General features: G+C 46.9%; 1 protein-coding gene across 2 annotated transcripts in view; it reads right to left on the bottom strand.

Annotated features, from left to right (window-relative positions):
• Positions 1-19319, bottom strand: part of PLCXD1 (phosphatidylinositol specific phospholipase C X domain containing 1) — a 332120-nt gene that overhangs the window by 237913 nt on the left and 74888 nt on the right. For both annotated transcript variants that reach the window (XM_069636623.1, XM_069636624.1), the window contains one exon: positions 13780-13919. In XM_069636623.1, coding sequence (XP_069492724.1) covers positions 13780-13919 — 140 coding nt within the window. The remainder of the gene's footprint in view (positions 1-13779; positions 13920-19319) is intronic.

Here is a 19319-nt window from a genome sequence, read left to right as displayed (position 1 = left end):
ACAGAGATAACAAGCATGTAGGGACATTTTCCCCAGTTCATACCTAATCATGACTCAAGAGACACATCCTGGCAATTTGAGCATATTTTACCAAAATCTGAAAGCCTATTCCACAAAGTTTCACTTATCGGATTTTTGGATTCAGCACCGTATAAAACAAAGGGAGCCGTCTTCTGTAGAAAAATGTAAGACAGGTAAGAGTGAAAATTTCCTATATATATACACACCTTCAACAATAGTGTTTTTTTTTTTTTAATAGTTTATTAATTTTATTCAAACCAAACAACAATACAAACAAACCCAACACGCAGTGTAATTTACAACAATTCCAATAAACACCATTTGTATTTCCAGTTTGCCACTGCTCCCCAAGTCCCGCCCTCCATTATGAGCCTATTTGTACTTCTCGTTCAGTATCTGCTACATGTGGCTGGTTCTCACCATCTTCGGATTCAATCGGGTCCGATATAGATCCAAACAGTTCCGCTATTAATAGTTTCCATGCCATCAAGGTACCTACTTCTTCCTCCCCACTCATGCTGCTCGCCTCCTGCCATACTACCGTTTCAGCCTCTGCCCATTTCTGTAACTCCCTCCACCATACCTCCAACCGTGGCTTGTGACACTTCTTCCATCCCATGGCGATCCTCCGTTTTGCTAACACATATGCCAAGTTTCTCAGTTTCTCAACATGTTTAAGTTTCCGTGGTCTGGGGAACCCTCCCAGCAAGCAGGCCCAAGCCGTATCTATGACAAGTGTGACCCCTTTTGTCGCTAATTTTTGTGCCACTTCACCCCAGAAACCTTTGATTACTGGGCATGACCAAAACATGTGTGTCATGTCAGCATTTTCCATGTCGCACTTAGGGCACGCCTGTCGCCCTGCGTTCCGGACCTTGGATATCTTCAGAGGGGTCATCATGTATGCCCTATGGGCGCGTTCCCACATCCCATCTCCCATCGGGGCCCCCACCTCCTCCTCCCAATCAAGTCTCAAATGTGTCAATTCCTTCCCCACCTTGGTCATCACCATCTCATACAATCTAGAAATCTCATACCCCCCTTCCGATATGTCATATATTACCCCCACAGTAGCATCTGGTTCCACTGCTAACACGGTTTCAGGCCACGATTTCTGAATTTTCTGGACCATCCTATGGTATGTAACATATTGGCCAGTATGCAATCCCGCCTCCTCCCCAAGTTCTTCGAAATCTCTAATGGTCCCCTCTTGCCAGATGTCTCGTAACGTCACCAGTCCCACCGATTCCCAGTAGGTTCTGATAATCACCCTCAGCTGCTTGTCTTCTCCTGCTAATGCGACCAGCGGTACTTGCGGGGAGCACGGGAATGGGTCCTCCATTATCCGACACGCTCGACGCCACATTTTCCACCCTAACATCATCTTAGGGCGCTCCTTCATGTCTGTTTCAGGCAACCATATCATTTCCCTTAAGTAAAATGGGGTACAAAGCCGCCCAAACAACCTATATTCAGGGGTCGCTTCGTCGGAGAGCCAATTGGCCACATATTGTAATTGACTTGCTATGTAGTAGACCTCAAAGTTGGGCAGCCTGATACCTCCCTTTTCATAGAAGTTCTGCAACTTCCATAGCGCTATTCTATTTCGGGTACCATGCCATAGGAAGTCCCTGCACACACTATTCAGTTTAGCGAAGAACTTCTTGGGTATCATTTGTGGGATATTGTTAAAATAATGTAAAAGCCTAGGTAGGACCACCATCTTAAGCATTGCCCCCCCCCCCGTCCCATCATAGCTAGGGGCAACTTCTCCCAAAACTTCATGCATTTCTGGATTTTCTGAACAGCTACCACGGTGTTGTGCTAATGTTCCTCTTCTGCGGTGTGATACACATCTATGCCAAGGTAACAGAAAGAACCAATCACCCAGGGTATCTGTAACAACGGCAACCTTTCCTCCGGGGTCCCCTTGCAGCTACCTAGGGGGAATAAAATGAATTTTTGGGGATTTACCGCTATGCCGGACAACCCCGCGTATTTCTCCATCACTTCAAGGATATATTGAAGATTCTCTTCTGGGTATTTCAAGTATAATAATAAATTATCCGCATATAAGGATATTAGATGCCGCTCCTCTCCAACCTCAATACCTATCATAACGTATTGTTGCCTGAGGTATATTGCTAGGGGCTCCAGGGCTAGAATGCAAAGCATCGGGGACCAGGGGCACCCCTGCCTGGTACCTCTACTAAGCTGCCATCTCTTGGATATCACCGATCCCGTTCGAACTCTGGCTAACGGCTCACTGTATAGCATTTTCGCCCACCTGATATAACCCGGCCCTATTCCATAACCTCCCAGGGCTGCCAGCAGCCATGGCCACTTAACGGAGTCAAAAGCTTTAACTGCGTCTAGGGATACAATCGCCATTTCGCCTTCATTTCTATCTGCCCATTCGATCACACGGTGGAGTCTCCTACGATTATGGGTTATATTCCCGTTTGGGACATAGCACGTTTGATCCGGGTGGATTAACTTACTAATTACTCTCCGCAATCTGTTTGCCAGGACAGCCGTCAGTATCTTGCTGTCCTGGTTCAGCATCGACAAAGGCCTGTAGGAGCTACAGCTATGCCCCGATTTGTTGGGCTTGGGAAGCGGTATTATGATCGCCTCTCTGAGTGACTCTGGCAACCTTCCTATCTCAAACGCTTCGTTAAGCATGTCTGTCTAGCAATGGGGGTAGCACTTCTCTATATACTATGTAAAATTCACTAGGGAACCCGTCTGCTCCTGGGGTCTTACTGGTGGGCAACTGCTTCACAACCTCCCTCAGCTCCTCCTGGGTAATTGGTCCATCAAGCTCTTCTCTCTCCTCATCACTTATCTTAGGTAGTCCTATATCTTTTAGTGTTTTGGTCATCTCCTCTTGACTACTCCCCTCCTCGTCACCGTATAGCACCCTATAATAATCCGCAAATTCCCTGTTAACTCCTACTTGAGTGTCCACTACGTCGCCATCTTCTCCGACTATTGTCCTGATCGGGGTCTAGGGGTCTCGCTCTTATACAGCCACGCTAAAAGCCTACCCGTTTTATCTCCTCCCGCGTGCTGTCTTTCTACATACTTTTTGTAATTAAGGTTACAGAGCCTTTCCCAATGCTCCGCACATTGCTGTTGTAGTTTAAGTGCTAGCTCAGTGTCCACACCGTCACACTCTAATGTCCTCTCTAGTTCATCTTCAACTCTTTGTAGGTCAGCCAGAACCCCCACATTGCAGGCCCTTTGACTTAGCTATGGCTGCCCCCCGCATCACCACCTTAAAAGCTTCCCATAGTGTACCCGCTGAGTCAACACTTCCAGTATTCATCTCAAAATAGTTAATGATCTCATCCCTTATGTCCTCACGAAAGACCGGATCTTTGAGTGCCTCCACTCGGAGGTGCCACGCCAGGATCCGCGCCCTCGTGGGTGGGGGGGGCAGTATTGCCACCCAAGGATCAGGGGCGAGTGATCCGAGTGGACCCTCGCCTTGTATTCTATTTGAGTGCTCTCTGCCACCACATTCGGCGTGGCAAAGACATAGTCCAGTCTCGTGTGTAGCTGCTGCGGGGCAGAATAATGCGAATATTGCCCATCATTGGGATGTTTTGTTCTCCATACATCTACCAAGCTGAAATCATCTAGTAACACCTGCAATGCTTTGGCCGCTGGGGTCGGCCTATCAATCCTGTTGTCAGATCTATCCACTTTGGGGTTCATTACACAATTGAAATCCCCGCCCCAAATAACCACGCTTCCCGCGCACATACTAAGGTTAGTGCACAGAGTCCTGAAGTATGCCGCCGTATTATGGTTAGGGGCATACGTATTCACGATGCATACCTCTATTCTCCAACAGCCCTCTCAAAATAACCATCCTCCCGTCAGTTTCCACAGTTTCCTGCAGTAGCTGAAATGGGACATGAGGTGCTACCCAGACAAGCACTCCCCTGGCATAAGCAGAGTACGACAAACCCGCCACAATCCCTTTCCTTTTTTTCCCCCCCAACTAGCTCCAGTTTCTCCCACGTCAAATGCGTCTCCTGCAACAGTGCAACATCTATCTTTTGCCTTTTCAAATACAGCATGACTTTATTCCTCTAACTGTTAAGTCCCCTGACATTCCACGTCACTATCCTGAGATCCCCCATAGCGCTCCGATATCTTCCTCCCTCATTCCCAACCGAACCCTCCCGGTCATGTTATGCAGATACAACCCTTCGACTCTTCCATGTAGGCTCATATTTAAACTTGAACTCCCCAAAACTATGTACAACCCAAACTTCCCACCTCCCTTCCCTCCCCCAACCCAACCCTTCCCCAACAATGCCCGCTCCCCTCAACTGTTGCCTAGCTCCATCCCTGGATCTCAGGCACCCCCACATCTAGCCCCGTCCAGCACAAACTTATGCTCAGGGCTCACTAGGGTAAAGTCGCCCGAATGGCCACTTAACTATTAGTATGTCAGGGGTGAGTTGCCTCCATCCTATTGCTCCTATTCCCAAGTGTATTACGCATTGTGTTAACTTTATGCTTTATACAATTTACCTACTATATTCCAGTCCATGACGGGCACAGGGCCCGAATGCTATCCAGTGTTCAACTAATCTCGTTTCCCGGTATAATCCGGTACCCCCCCCCCAATGTCTGCGGCACCAGTGTTTTAGCCGTCCTGTTCCTGCCGGTCGTGGTCCACTTCTTGTTCCGGGCAATCCTGCAGATCCAGCCACGTTACCACCTCTTCGGGAGTGTCAAAAATAAAAAAAATAAAAATAAAAAGAGTGCTCTGCCCTTATGTAGCACCTTCAGCTTTGCCGGGTACAGGAGCATGTATTTGATCCCTGCTGCTCGCAGCCTCCTCTTGACCGCCACGTAGCTGTATCTCAGTCTCTGCACCAGCATCGTATAGTCCGGGTATGCTGTAATGTTGGCGGATGCTCTCTGTATTGTCCCACCTTTGCGAAAATATTCTAGGATGTTCTCCCTATCTGTGTAGTTCAAGATCCTCGCGATGATAGGTCGCGGCGGAGCCCTAAGTCGCGGTTTCCTCATCAAGGCTCTGTGTGCCCGCTCCACCGCGAAAGCTTATCTGCTCCTATTTCTTGTAGGATCAAGTTTTCCATGTAGTTTGTAGGGTCTTGACCCTCCTCTCCCTCCGGTAGGCCGACCATCCGTATGTTATTTCTCCTCGCTCTTCCCTCAGCTTCTTCCACCCGATTTTCGAAGTTAGCAACCTGCTGTTTGAGCACATGAACTTCCCTCGCGTTAGTCGTGCTGACACCAGTATTGGTCTTTACGGCACTCTCCAGCCCTCTTGTCCTCTCCGCCAGCCCCCTGACATCTTGTCGTAACAGGGTAAGTTCAGTCCCGACCGCATCAATGTTGCCTTTCAGGGCTGTCCGCAAGTCTGCCATTGCCGCGCACCACTTGGTGCTCAGCTCCGATATAGCCTCCAGGATTTGGTGCTTGTCTCCTTCTGGGGCTTCTTCAGCAGAAGTCTTGGATGCGCCCCGCTCCGATGTTGTGGGGGTCTTCTGCGCTTTCGCGAAGACCTCCATTGTAGGTTGTTTGGTCTTGGCTCTCAAACTTTTCACTGACATGGTGCAACCTTGTCCATGTGTCTGACTCCGGCCCGGTGCCGCTTAGTTGTTCGAGTCGGAGTCTCTGTATATCAGCCTACACCAATTGTTATACATGAAATTGTTATTCAGGTGGATTGTAACTCTCCGCGTCACAACCACCCCTTAGCGTCCGTGCCAGTCATCAGCAGGGTGCCGTCATCAGCATCTCTGGTGCTTCTTCATAATTTTTGCACCCATCAAAGGCCGATGGTACATACAAGATGCATATAACCATTTGCTGCATCCCAGACCTTACGAGGCCGCTTCACGGTCCACCAGTGCAATCCTTTGTTCACGATCAGTCGCCATTTTGTTTCGGGCATACAGGTCTCGTCACCACTTATTGTGTCCGTATTTGCTTGTCCACTCCTCGGTGCGGATTTGGGATGTAATCCCTGCGTGCTCGACGCTTCTATCTTACTGCGGGAACGCTCTCAGTCTTCTTGTCCGTTTCATGTATACATCGTCCCGGTCCAGTGGGAGCACAAAGGCCGTGCTGCCTATCTCATGGCCCAGTGGCCCAACGCTGTGTGCATCCTCTCGGGCTATTCGTGGGCTTCTCTCCGGTAGTCGGCCACTCACTGTTTCATCCGCCGCTGCACGCCAGCAGTCCAGTCACTGATCGCCTGGCACCCGATTTCAAGTGCCGCCGGGGGTCCCTTTGTGTTGGCAAGCCGCCATCTTAGTTTCGATTGCACCGCTCCCAGATCGGGACACAAAGTGGACTAATTCAATCTGTTGTGTCCACTTTCTCACGCCGATACGCTCATCTGCTGCCTGAAGTATTCACACAGATACCGTATCTTTTTTCCGCTGGAATCGGCCGTCAACACATGCGTTTTGCTTCGAATCAATAAGTCGGATCACGGAGCTCCAAGGAATCGCAGCCTACTCCATGGCTGCTTGGCCACGCCCCCCCACCTTTAACAATAGTTGCTTGTGAAATGGACCTTTTGCTCCAAACATGAACAATGGGCCTTATCATCCTGATCTGACAAGGTCACACCTAAGTGCGCATACTGGTGTACACATTCTAACACTTGATTTTGTAGTGTCCATTTAAATTGTCGCTTAATTTTATGATTTTTTTTTATGGCATACCAATATTTCTGTTTTCTTTTGATTGACAGAACATTTTTTTGTACATATGTGGAAAGAGCGTCTTACAATCTCTGAAAGCCCTGGGGAGTTTGAGATCAGAACGAGATCGACATACAGAATGGCCAAGATAGGACTAGAGGCTAATTTGGGCGGGTCAGCAAGAATATCCCAAAAGGAATCCTGGATGTCCGATAAAGAAATTGAAGAGGGCCAAGGCAAGAATGCATCCCTGCCTCAGCCCCCTTCGAGTCTTGATGTAGGGGAGTCAAGGAGCCCTGTAGATCAACTCTGAACCGAATTCGAGTGTTGGTATGCAAATCTCTCACTAACTGAACCAGATGAGCAGGACATTCGGCTCGCATTAACTTCTCTATTAGAAGTTCTCTGGATACCGAGTCAAACGCAGCTCTCTACAAAGGTAAAGTAAAAGGATTGGTTTAATGGAATACAGTGAGAGAGAATTGCTTTGACGGTTAGGAGGTTAATCGCCGTCCCGATTCCAGACGTAAACCCATTTTGGAACAAAATCGTGTTTAGCATACGCCTCAGTTCATTGGGTAAACTTTTCCAAGATAAATCTCGAGAAGAAATTCCCCCGGTGCGTCAAGAAGGGCGATCGGTCTATAGTTTGTTGGACAGAACGGATCGCCCCTCTTGAAAATCGGCAGCACCACAGAGCTTTTCCAGGCCTCTGGCAGACTATTAGTTTATAAGCTCTGGCAATACAGATTATAAAGACTTTTGGCCCATATTTGTGGATGTTGTTTAAAGGACCAGTTGCACAACACGTCAGGGCCAGGGGCTCTCGAATTGCTAGACTTGTTAATGTGAATTAAAATGTTCTCTTCTGAAATGTGTAGATTTGCATAACTATTGTGGGGATTCTCCTCATTCTGAGTACATCTATCAGGAAGCTCGTAGATCTTTGAGAAGTGTGTTATCCATTGATGGTGCTTCGCACCATTGATCTGTACTGCCATTTGTCTAGGTAGCGTGACGGCATTAATCAATGCCCAATGTCAGAAGCATTCTTGGATTGGATAGATCTCAACATATCCTCTCTGTCTTGCTGATATAGGATGATTTTATACATACGCATCCAATTCCTATATTTACATTTTACTGCTTGCAGTTCTTGCTGGTGCTCAGAAAGCAGAAGACAAAGGGCTGCCTTTTGGTCTTGGTCTTTGGAAAGGGATTATTGCTTCCTACATGTTTACGTAGGAAGACCCCTCTCGTGAAATATTCAATACCAAGGAGATATGATGCAGTTTCCGATACAAATTCTTTGTAGAATCTTGCAGTTAGGCCATCACACACAGGCACTTTATTGTTGGGCAGCGACCTGGTCACTTGTGTCACCTGAATGCAATGCACAAATTAAACTGCACACCCATCGCTGCATCCAGCCATCTCAAATTGGTCTGGTCCAGGCAGCTGCGAATAGTTTGCCAAAGGCACTCATAACCTAGTCCTGTATAGCTGTGTAATACTGTGTGAACACATCATTTATGCCATAGTCCGCTCACACTTGTGTGCCACTATTGTCTTCAATCTCAACAACGTCAGTGCTGTGTTGCTCTTGGTGGATAGCCCAGACTAGTGTTCTACCCGGCCGATCAGTGCAGGTGCTCAAGAAAGAGGCACTCCTGGCCAGCTAGCTCATCTAATCTCGATTTGGCTTCCGATATTTGTAGTATCCTTGGCCACTATTAATTGTTTTTCTAGCGATTTAATATTTTTCTCTGTGTCCGAGAACATACGTTGGTTGTCCTTCAGTATGCCGCTTTCCCTAGTGATGCATATTCCCCTGATGTAGGTCTCAAAAGGACTCCCATACTATGTTAAGTTTTCCACCGAGCCTACATCATGCCTGTAGGACTGATCAATTTCTTAAGCTACTTCCGACGTGAATGCAATATTCCTAACAGAGTTCTCTTTAAATTTCCCTATGCAGCATTGACTTGGTGCACCTTGCAGATGTGCAACTACCAAGTCTAGGGAATGGTCAGACAGGTTTCTTGGCACTTTGGCGGTCGTAGGTTTGTCGATAACATAATATAGCCAATGCGTGAGCAGGACTTGTGAACACTAATAGTGGGTGTATTCCCGCTTAGTCGGGAATTGCTTTCCAGCTTTCTGTTCCCCAAGTTCAAAACAGTTCCAACAGGCCTTCGGGTTCCCTTCCCCCAAGAAGTCAGCTCTTCCAGCTTCAAAATTACAGTCAGTTCAAATCTCTTGGCTTTCAATAACAATTCCAGTTCAACTTTGTAGCCATCGAGGCTTTTCAATAGTTCACAGATTGTTCTTTTCTTCTATCATTGAAACACTTGTTATACTATACAGCGTCTGTCTCTTGTCTTTCCTTGTTTCTTTCCAAGTAGGGGTTACCCGGTCTAGGTGCAATTGTCGCACCGCACGGTCCACCCACTACAGGTTACGCAACCGTTAACCCTTGGCATTTAGGTACCAAGTTATGATTTATCTCTATAAACCTGTATCATTAGTTGGTACTCAATTCTGCTTCTCTTTAACAGTCTCTTGGCTTTCCCACAACAGGTCTTCCATCGCTGGGCTCGCACTTCTTTCAGATTCTTCTTGACACAACTTGTATCTACAACCATCCTTCAGGCTTTCTTGCCAACACCGGGTTTCTCTTTAAACCGGTATCCTCAGTTAACATTCACTTCTGTTTCTCCTTGGTAGTCTCTTGACTTTTCTACAACATGTGTATTTCACACAACTCACTCTGTGGTGTTCATCCTCTTCCACCACCTTGCTTTCACAGTGTCCATTAGTGCTCATCACTTGCTTTCCACTATTGGTTTATATGCATTCATTACTGGATTTCACCTTTGTTCATAAATGCTCATTAAGTGTTTTCACAGTGTTCATAAATGCACATCACTTGCTTTTCACTTGTGCTGTATTTTCATATACTTTTCATATGTTTCCTTTAGTTCGATATTCAATAATACTTGTTGCATTCTATTCAGCATTCAGAATTCCTAGTTGAGTCTCCAAGCCCAACTATTACATGTTTCAGTTCCCTCGGTGTGCAGTCGCTCCTCCGGGCATCTTCGTTTTCCTCTCCGGCTTACTCTAGCTCCACTTGTGCCCTCTTCAGGAGCTACGGCGAGCAGCGCTCGATGCCTTCAAACCTTGCTGCAGTACCCTGCAGCTACAGCTGTGTACACAGCACAGGGGACTGCAAGTATCTTGACCCTTCGCTGCCCATTCAGGCTCCTTAGTCTTCCTCGCCCTTCTGCAACACACAGCGTCCTTCGCATCGGCCCCTCTCCAGCTTGCTCCACGTCTGGCAGCTGCTTCCCTCTTGCCAGGCAAGTTTCTCTCTTTCTCCTTCCTCTGTCAGTCTCCCTTTTTACACACCTGTGGCCTCTAAACTGGCTGCATGTGCAAGTCCTTTGCCTGACCATAGTTTAATCTATTAGTGGGACATGCCTGGCAATTGCACGTATACTCTTCCACAGTCCTCTGCCTCGTCTCAGTACCACAGTGGTGTGAATGAAATCAAGTGTGCATAACTCGCAGTTGCCTCCCCCTCATCCCAGTCTTAAAAGGGATATGATTGAGAGACAGTTTGTGTGTAGGAAAAAGGAAAAACCGGACGTAAAGCGTGCATAGCTCCCAGAGGTTTCTTCCTTGTCTTATTATGGATCCCATATCCCTCTGTAATAACAAGGGGAGGTTGATGTGGGTTTAACCTTTCCATATAAAGGAGGTGTCCTAGTTGATCTCTTCCTTGCCCCTCTACTGTGATGGTATTTCCGAGGGTCATTCTGAACGGAAGGGGAGGGGCGGACAGTACCCTTTAAAGGCTTCTGGATTGAAGGTTCCATGTGAAAAGGGAATGGGGATACTGCGTCTCACCTAAGGACATCCTCTCTCCATTTCCCAAATCTCCTCCACCCAGGTGATCCTCCCTCGCATCTCCACCCCCAGGATCGGGATCCAAAAGTGATGGCCTTGCCCTGGCCACCTGAGCAGAGGATGTTGGGGAAAAGGAATTTCAGATTCTTCACATCACCCAGCCTGGGAAACGGTCTTCTGTGCCTAAATGAGTCTCCTGCTGCATTAGGATATTAACCTTATAGCGTTGTACATATAGAAGGATTTGTTTAAACTTTTTGAGATTTGTCATCCACCTGATGTTGCAGGACATCACGATTCAGTTGTCATTTCTCATGGTGTTCAAATGGGCAGCGTAACACGTTGACAGCGAAGTGTTTAACGTGTATTTGTGTGTGGATGTATGATGTCAGGTGGGCTTGCACCTTGTGGCGTGTCTGTCCCAGTGAAACCTTCATGTCCGTTTCATTAAATCAATTTCAATATCAATTCCCCATCTGTCCGCCTCCCACCCTGGCAAGAAACCAAAAACATACTAGCTGAAACCCAATAGTAACTAGAACGGAACAGTGCTTGTAACATAAGTGGAATCCACGCTCGGGGCAGCTGCGAGAGGAGTAGCTTAATGGTGGGCACTGCAATGACTGTAGTAAGCATTTTCCTGGTCCGTGAAAAAAAATCAGTACATGACCATTCAACCCCCATTCTGCAATTGTTCAGCCTGCAGCTCTCGGGGGGGATACTGGGGTCATCTTGCGGCTCCCTCGTGCCATTCTTGCACATTTCTTTTGCGAAAGCCAATGCGGTTTGAGGATCTGTAAACAATGTCGATCTGCCATTGGTCATCACTTTGATCTTCGCTGGGTAGATCATGGGGTACTGCATGCCCTGCATTAGAAACAAGGTTTCTGCCTCCTAAAACAGTTTCCGTTGCTCTTGTATTAGTGGGCTGAAATCTGGGAATGTTCTGACAGGTACTGATCCAAATTTCACCCATTTTTCGTAGGATTATGTCCCGATCTCTGCAGTTGAAGATACCAGCCACGATCAATCTCATAGTGCGCCCACAGGGGGCCTAGGGGCCCAGGGTTTGATGTGCACATTCAACCTTGAAGTGCTGGGTGCTGGAGGATTGTCCAGCAAGAATTATTCAATATAGGGTTCCATTTTACCTATAGCTTCTTATGTTTTGGCAAGAGTTCCCCTCAAGATCCTCATTCTTGACAGGTAACTTTTTTATTTCTGCCTGCATTTGGCCCATATCGCCTTGCAGGTTCGTGATGCCATCCTCTGTGTCCACAATGGGGTTTTTCAGCAATTGCAATGCCGGAGCACATATTTTCGATTTGGCTAGTGGACCATTACACTTTGCATATTCAGAGTCAATTTTCGGTCCCGTGGAGTCAAGGCCCTCCTTCATAGCTAGCAAAGTTTGATTAAATTCTGCCAGAGCTGCGCGACAGTCCTCACTCACTCCCCGGATCGATGTGCTGTTGTGTGCCACAGGGAGTATAGGATTGTTCAATGAAAGTATCAATTTTCACGCGTTTCGTGGGGTTAACCAGGTTGCATGGATAAGACTTTGCCACAGTGATATGCGATTATCTGAGAACAGAGTGTGGCAACTCAGCCAGGCTTCCAGATATTGGGGGACCCTTGCCACGCATGGATTAATAGCAGTGCTCCACCCGCACCCTCTTATCTTCCACTGATGTTTCAGGTTCTTACATTACCCCCAGGGGAGCAAGTGCTTCATTGTGGGGCTTGGGCACTGCAGCCCTCATCATGTTTTTCCTTTGGAGTCGTCTCAGATCGTCCCCCGTCATGCTATGTGCAATGAATGGCAAGCACCGTAGCCACAACCCGGGTGGATCACGGCCTGGAAGGGTACTCCATTGGGCCTAGGCCGGTACCGGACAGCCGATGCTGCAGCCTGGGTCCTCCACCGCTGCACCGCCATCCACAGCGAGAGATTCTCGGGGACTACGAGCTACCAGGATAGGAGTGTGTGGCCGCTCGGCCGGTGGCGGTGATACAACTCTTCCCCCTCCTGGTCACCAACCGCCCTTGGGGAGAGGGGGGGCTTAACTGGGCACCCTCCTCCTGCGAAAACTCCTGCAATGGCTCACTAAGATGTGGTTTGTCACCTCCCTGCGCTGGGTGGGAGCCCCCGACGATTGTCCCGGCTTTCAGCAGCTCATGTATCCGCCCCAGATCCCTAGGCCGGTAGGGCTGCAGAAGGCCACGCCCGGCAGCCCAGAGACAACAGCATTGTCTCGGCCATTACATAGATGCAATGGTGATGGGAAGCTACGATAACCCTAGACACCTGGGGAGTCATGAGGTTTGACCTCGCTGACCACATCTGTAGGATTAGACTTTTAGAAGGTTTTTCATGAAGGATCTTCTCTGTCTTGACACAGAGCATCCTGAAGATGCAGCCATCTTGCTGCTCATGCAACAGTGCCCCCCCTCGCCGCATACATTCAAGAACTACTTCAAGACATGGAGCCTGCTTAGACTTCTGGAAAGAGAACATATTTTACAGGTCCACTCTTAAATTACTTTTCTTTATTATCTTGACCAGGGGAGGGGGTGTGGCGTAAGCCAAGCCTGTTGCACTGGCAGAGGTTGAATATAGATAGGTTGTCCTTTCGGGTGTTGGAATACCTATAACCCTGTCCAAATTGTGTAATTTCCTTTGGTTCTTTGATAATTTTGCATAAAGTAGGCTGTAAGAGTTTGTTTTGCTGTGAAGAAGTTTAAGAGTGCAGGTTTTGAATCCAACGTTATTTAAAATGAAAAGACATGAAAATTAATCTTTAAAAATAATACACGTAAGAGCTAAAGATGATGAAACGAAGTAGGCAGTCCCGTTTGGTGTCTGTGATGCTGGCCACCTAACAACATATTAGGCACAGTGGGCTGGTGTAAGGGGGGCCTTTCGGAAGTGTTGAAATGATTGGAACATGATAAATGTAAATAAGATTGAAAAAACCTCAAGTGCTTCCCTTCAGGTGTTGTTGAATCAAATTATTGGTGTAATACTATCAACTTGATACAATTGGGGTACAAATTAGAACAGTAACTTCATAAATTGACTCGCATTCCAAGTACCACATAAAACGAGCTCAAACGCAAACGAAGCAGAACTGCCACTCACCTGGGATACATAAGTTATAGAGAGGAACCGCCCAGAGTACTTCGGGTAACGCAGACATCCAGCAATCATTCTTCTGGATTCCGTTCCAAGGTCTTTGTAAAGGACGTTGCATAGGATGGACCATCTTTGGCCTGTTTGTTCTGAAAATCAAATAAACAAATTAGGTGGCTGGGGTATTTAAGTCAACTCCACTTAATGGTTACCATTTCTTTTATCTTGAAATCTCAGTTAATGCATGAAATAATCGTCTCAGGGTTTAAACAGTTTATGGCGAAGTCTGCCTTCAATAATCTGGTCCTCTATGCCTTTAATGAATTATCTATATGCATGCATACACACAGAACTTCCTTAAACCTGGGATTAGCAATGATCCACCAGGACTAGTGCAAGTCACAAATCTTCCATTGAGATACAACTACCCGTCCCCCCTAAATGAAATTCCTTTTACCACCCCCTTCTTCCGTAACCCTGTTTGAACCATCTTTTCTTTTTTATTCCTGCCAGTTTTGCGGAGAGGAATTGAACATTACATGTTGGCAGCAAACCCGCTGTGCTTACTGCCATATTTTTCCCTCTGGGTCCAACAATCCTCTATCCAGATGCCACTGTGTCCTCTTGATGCAGACAATGTGGGCGAGGAGCCTAGCGTGTCCTCGCTAGAAAATGCGTTGAAAAATTCCCCCCTATATATACACACACGAAGTCTTAGCATGCCAGTCGCAAAAATCATTTTTTTCAAATATAGCGTACCTAAAGATTTTAGGCAGCATCTGGATGGTTGTAGCTTTCATCCAAAAGACAATTTATTAAGGGGGGTGCGACAGACCACTTCACCTACAAAACGCATCTTTCGCAGTGACGAAAACACGGACTCACAGATCACAAAAGAATAAATGATCCAGTTACAATTAGTTCCACTTTAAACTAACTTGCGCTACAAAAAATAAGTCATACAACTAGAGCACGAGATCGGCAGAGGACTCTCTTCTCACTGTCTGGGGCCTCTGAGCCTTCTTGGCTAGATGTCGGACCTCATAATTCCTGATGGCAGGATCTGCCACCAGTGGTGATCTTGAGGTAATGGCTTCCAAATCCGGATCAGAGCCCAGGAATAGCACAGAGATATGGTTCCCTCTGCCACCGACTAGGGCTACAGCTGCCAGTCTGCTCTGTGCCACGTGACGCTAGTTGGTTGAGTGGAGCGCCTGCTGAATCGGCATGTGCCTACTTACAGCTTGCAGGGTTTGGGCAGATTCAGTCACATTTCAGGCTTTCCAGACCCAATGACCTAATGACCTCTCTGGGATATCCCTCGCTCATGTTTGGCCTTCGATGAGAAGAAAACTAGTAGGGCGATGGAGCCAACGCGCCTCACTTGTACCCTCGACGTGTGTCCAAGAGCAAGCTGAAACCATTTGTATGTTTCTATGCAAGCTGCGAGGAAGATTCAAAACTCACTTTTCAACTAAACTACCTTGCAACTCGCAAGCGATTGCAAGGTGTGCGATTGCAATGGCAATTATAAACTGCTGTATCCATTTTGGCCATTGCAACCTGGCAATGTACATTCAGGAAGCCTGCCACTCCGAGTAGCACTGGCTTTGCATAGGCAACACCCTTCCATTCAGAGGCGTTGCTAAGTGGGGGCTGAGGGGGCTATAGTCCCGGGTCTTTTGGTTGTAGCCCCAGATAGAAGCTCAGGGGTTACAACCAAAAAGGCTAGATAGCCCCCAGTCCCAGCAGTCCCAAAATTAGAGTAGCCCCGGATCTTTCCCAGATCTAGCAACACCCCTGCTTCCATGCATCCTTGCTTTTTTGCTAATCTGCTCTTTTGTGGATTGTAGGATTTAAATTCGGCTATGTGTTTTATAGTGTTTTTCAAGTTTATAACAGATTTATTAAATTAAACAACTTTTCGGCTTCATAGCTTCATAGTTGGCTGAATACGTGACAAACTATTCGCACTCAGGCGAGCGCTTATTAACATACAGTTCTGTGCACCCTTAGTCTGAAGTCCCTGCTTGACAATATTCTTGGAGTTGGCTAGCTGCAGGAAGCGCCCCTTTTTGTTATCGAAAGATTTATCAGGCAGTCCAGGTAGTGCGAGAGCACAATTAATTTTATGAAATGGGGAGAGTGCTCTTTGCATAAAGCCAAGATTAAGAGGCTTCATGCAACGAGAGGGCAAAAGAGTGCAACTGAAATTGCCTTTATTGTAGTTTTAGGGAGCTGAATAGTTCATGTAACACCTGTGAAATTAGGAGGAGTGAAAGTGGATTTTAGATATGTTTTATCGTCTTTAACACATTTATTGTGCGGTTTAAGAACCCCTTCAAATAAGAGTAATAGCAAAGTGCTGCACCAATTCCTACATGTGCACATATGTCAATGGCCAAATTAACCATAACAGCGTCACACATGACCAAACACAAACACTTCGTCAACATGAGCTCTGTACTCGAGCAACACACTTGCGACGGAAGCAGATGGTGCGTCTTGTGCGCATTTCAGTAGAGATAAGGGGCGCAACTAGACCAAATCTTGGGGGGAGGGAGGGGGTTGGCTCTGTGTCAAATGGTATGCGAGGGGCCTTCTTTAGAGACTTGCGGGCAGGGCACAATTTACTTGTGGAATGTTTTTAGAATGTTTTTGGGTACGAATGTCAAATTAGCAGGCAAACGGGTGCAAATGCATGCACACTGGGTCAGTGACCTTGCCCAAAAACATGATGGGGTTTAAATAGAAACACATATTGCCATGCGTAGTGTTGCTGGGTTTGTGATGCGGTGCACGGCTGGATTGGCGAGGTGGTAGTTTATGTGCATAGCGAGCTCTATTTATTGTACCTTAAAGGACCGAGTGACTCCACAGATGCAGGCAATCACGAGTGAGGTCCCAGGAAACTGACTAGATACAGTGGGACCCGATAGCATCACCTCGCCTAACGCCATATCTCGACACACCACTCCAGCAGCAAAACATAGGTTGCACCACCCATAAACAATTGTCGACACATTTCCCAAAACACTGCAGTAACCCACCACAGAAACCAACAACACTCCACACTCCTGCGGAGACTGTCGCAACAGACAACCACACAGTTTACTTTTGCAACCCAGGAGCTACATTAACCACAGCTGTAGACACGTCACACCATACCTAAAACGTATACACTGCAGACAGCCTTATCTTTTCAGATCTGCACACACACATTGCAACAAAGCTTCCTTCCCCTGTCATGTGTCCATCCTCTACCCGACTGCTTACACATCCTGAAGCTAAACGAAAACGTGACAAAACGCTCGAAACTACTAGAAGCGATAGATGCAGAAGCTGAAAGTGGTTACTCCGCCGTCCTGACCCAGTGGTACAAGGATCAAGAAGCAAAACTAGACGAAATTAATTGCTCAAAAAAAGATCTGGTGGAAAACCCAATGAAAATTCAAAAGAAATTAAACGAACTTGACTGGGTCAACACCTTGGAGCAAGCAGGTTCTTACAAACTGGTGGCCGACTTACCACTCATGACCTTCAAACTACACGAACTTCAACCCTTCGTGAAAAGATACCCTGATCGTAAATTAAGGAACACTTTTCTAAGAGCTCGTCTGAATTTACTTCATACTAATGAAATTCTCAAGATAAGAGGTCTAGCAACAACAAACAAATGCAGATTCTGCACAGACCCAGTGGTGACAGAAACCACAAGACACTTACTCCTAACTTGTCCAGGCGTAGAGTCTATAAGAAATCCTTACCTGAAGACGACGCTAGCAGCGGCTCATATCTTTGACGAAGAGATCTGGTGGGCCAGGCTAATCGGAGGCGGGCGTACTACATGGGTTACTGCAACCGCCAAAATCTTGGACACAATACTCACGACTACAACCAAAGAAGACGTGTAGAGTAAACTGCAAAACCGAGCTCAAAACCTTTTAGGTTAAAAGAAAGTATAAAAATAAAAAAAAAATAAAAAACGTGACAAAAATAAGGTGTGCTATGCAAGACTCAATAACATAGCATAACTGGGCATACACTTTTTTCCACTCACTCTCATTCAGAGACTGGCAGAAACAGGGCAGCATTCGAAGATCAGTCTGCTATGCTATACTATACTATAATCTCTAGTGCAGCGACTGGCTGCCAATACTACATATCTGCCTGTCAAATTAAGTGATCTGGGAACGGAGGGAGGGTCACTTCAACAATAACGCAGTTGTAGGGGAGGGCATTGGGAGCTACCGATGGAGGCGCACAAGATCATTCTGTCTCTAAAACTGGGACATCTGCCCCTTTGTAATGCAGTCCATTTATGAACGGTGTGACCTAATCACTTCGAAGGCCTCAGTTAAATCACTGAGATTAAACATTTTGCCCAGGAGCACATACTTTGGTTAAGCAGTGAACCCTGGGATTTGAAGCCACACTGCAATTTAGGCACTTGGCCACAACTTCTTAGCTCCATTTGGTTCAAATATTTAAGTTTTGGCTTTCGAGGACTTCTACAATATTAGTGTCTTATAGTGTGTTCTTGAAAAATACACAGATCCCATAATAAAGAAGCCTACCAACATGTACCTACTTCTAGAAACATGTGAAGCCACACAAATATTACCCTTTTTCTCCATATCCTGAATGGAAAACTACAAGTCCTTGAATGCAAGAAAATAGTTTTTGGAGACTTTTTGTGGTGCTTGCATCACAAAACTGCCAAAACCATTCTTACAGATGAACGAGAGGGAAGGGGGTTCTGAACTGAGAATATTTGGATGGCACAAAAATGCCAAATCACAAAAGTTTATTTTTCCAAACTCCTACACCATAATACCCAAAGAGGAATTCATAATATTTGGTCCAATCGGGAGCTTTATAAGAAGCAAGTTGGGCGCTGGGCTTTCCATTTCCCAGCTGCACAGTGACGATTTGCAGGGTTGCTATATTGGGCCATTCCCGTTCCCCCCTCGCAATTGGGCTATACCCGCCCCACACTATAGGGCTACTAAAAACCCATTTGTGCAGGAAATTACAGGAGTGCCCGAGTTTGTTGGTTTTTGGACTACTTTCAATGGCAGATAGGTTTTAGGCCTACACTCATTGGGCTGCCTCCTTTCCGCCACCAATACATCCCATGCCAATCTCTTAGCCTACCCCCAACTCGCTTTTGATCTGGGTTGGTTTTTTGGGGCTATTTTAGATGGCAGATTGTTTTTCTCTGGAGGCCGCTTTGTTCTCAGTTTGTTCTGCCTTCAACCAACTACCTGACCCACCACACACTACCCCAATCACCCTACCCCTACTCTGCAAAACCCGCAACTCTTTACCACCCCAGCCTACCCACACCCATTCCACCCCACCCTCACCCCCCCCACCGCCACCCAAACCCACTTGCTCTACACTCCCCCCACCTCTACCCATACCCACCGGCCTTTCCCCACTATACCCACCTCTACCAGCCAGCCACCCACCCTATCCTCCATTCCCCCATGCAGCCTACCCGTCTATACCCTACCCCTTCTCTAGACAACCCACACTACACCCCT

The sequence above is a fragment of the Ambystoma mexicanum genome, chromosome 7p (assembly GCF_040938575.1).
Source record: "Ambystoma mexicanum isolate Mex_15411 chromosome 7p, UKY_AmexF1_1, whole genome shotgun sequence".
Lineage (NCBI taxonomy): Eukaryota > Metazoa > Chordata > Amphibia > Caudata > Ambystomatidae > Ambystoma > Ambystoma mexicanum.
This window is presented reverse-complemented; position numbering and strand designations above follow the sequence as displayed.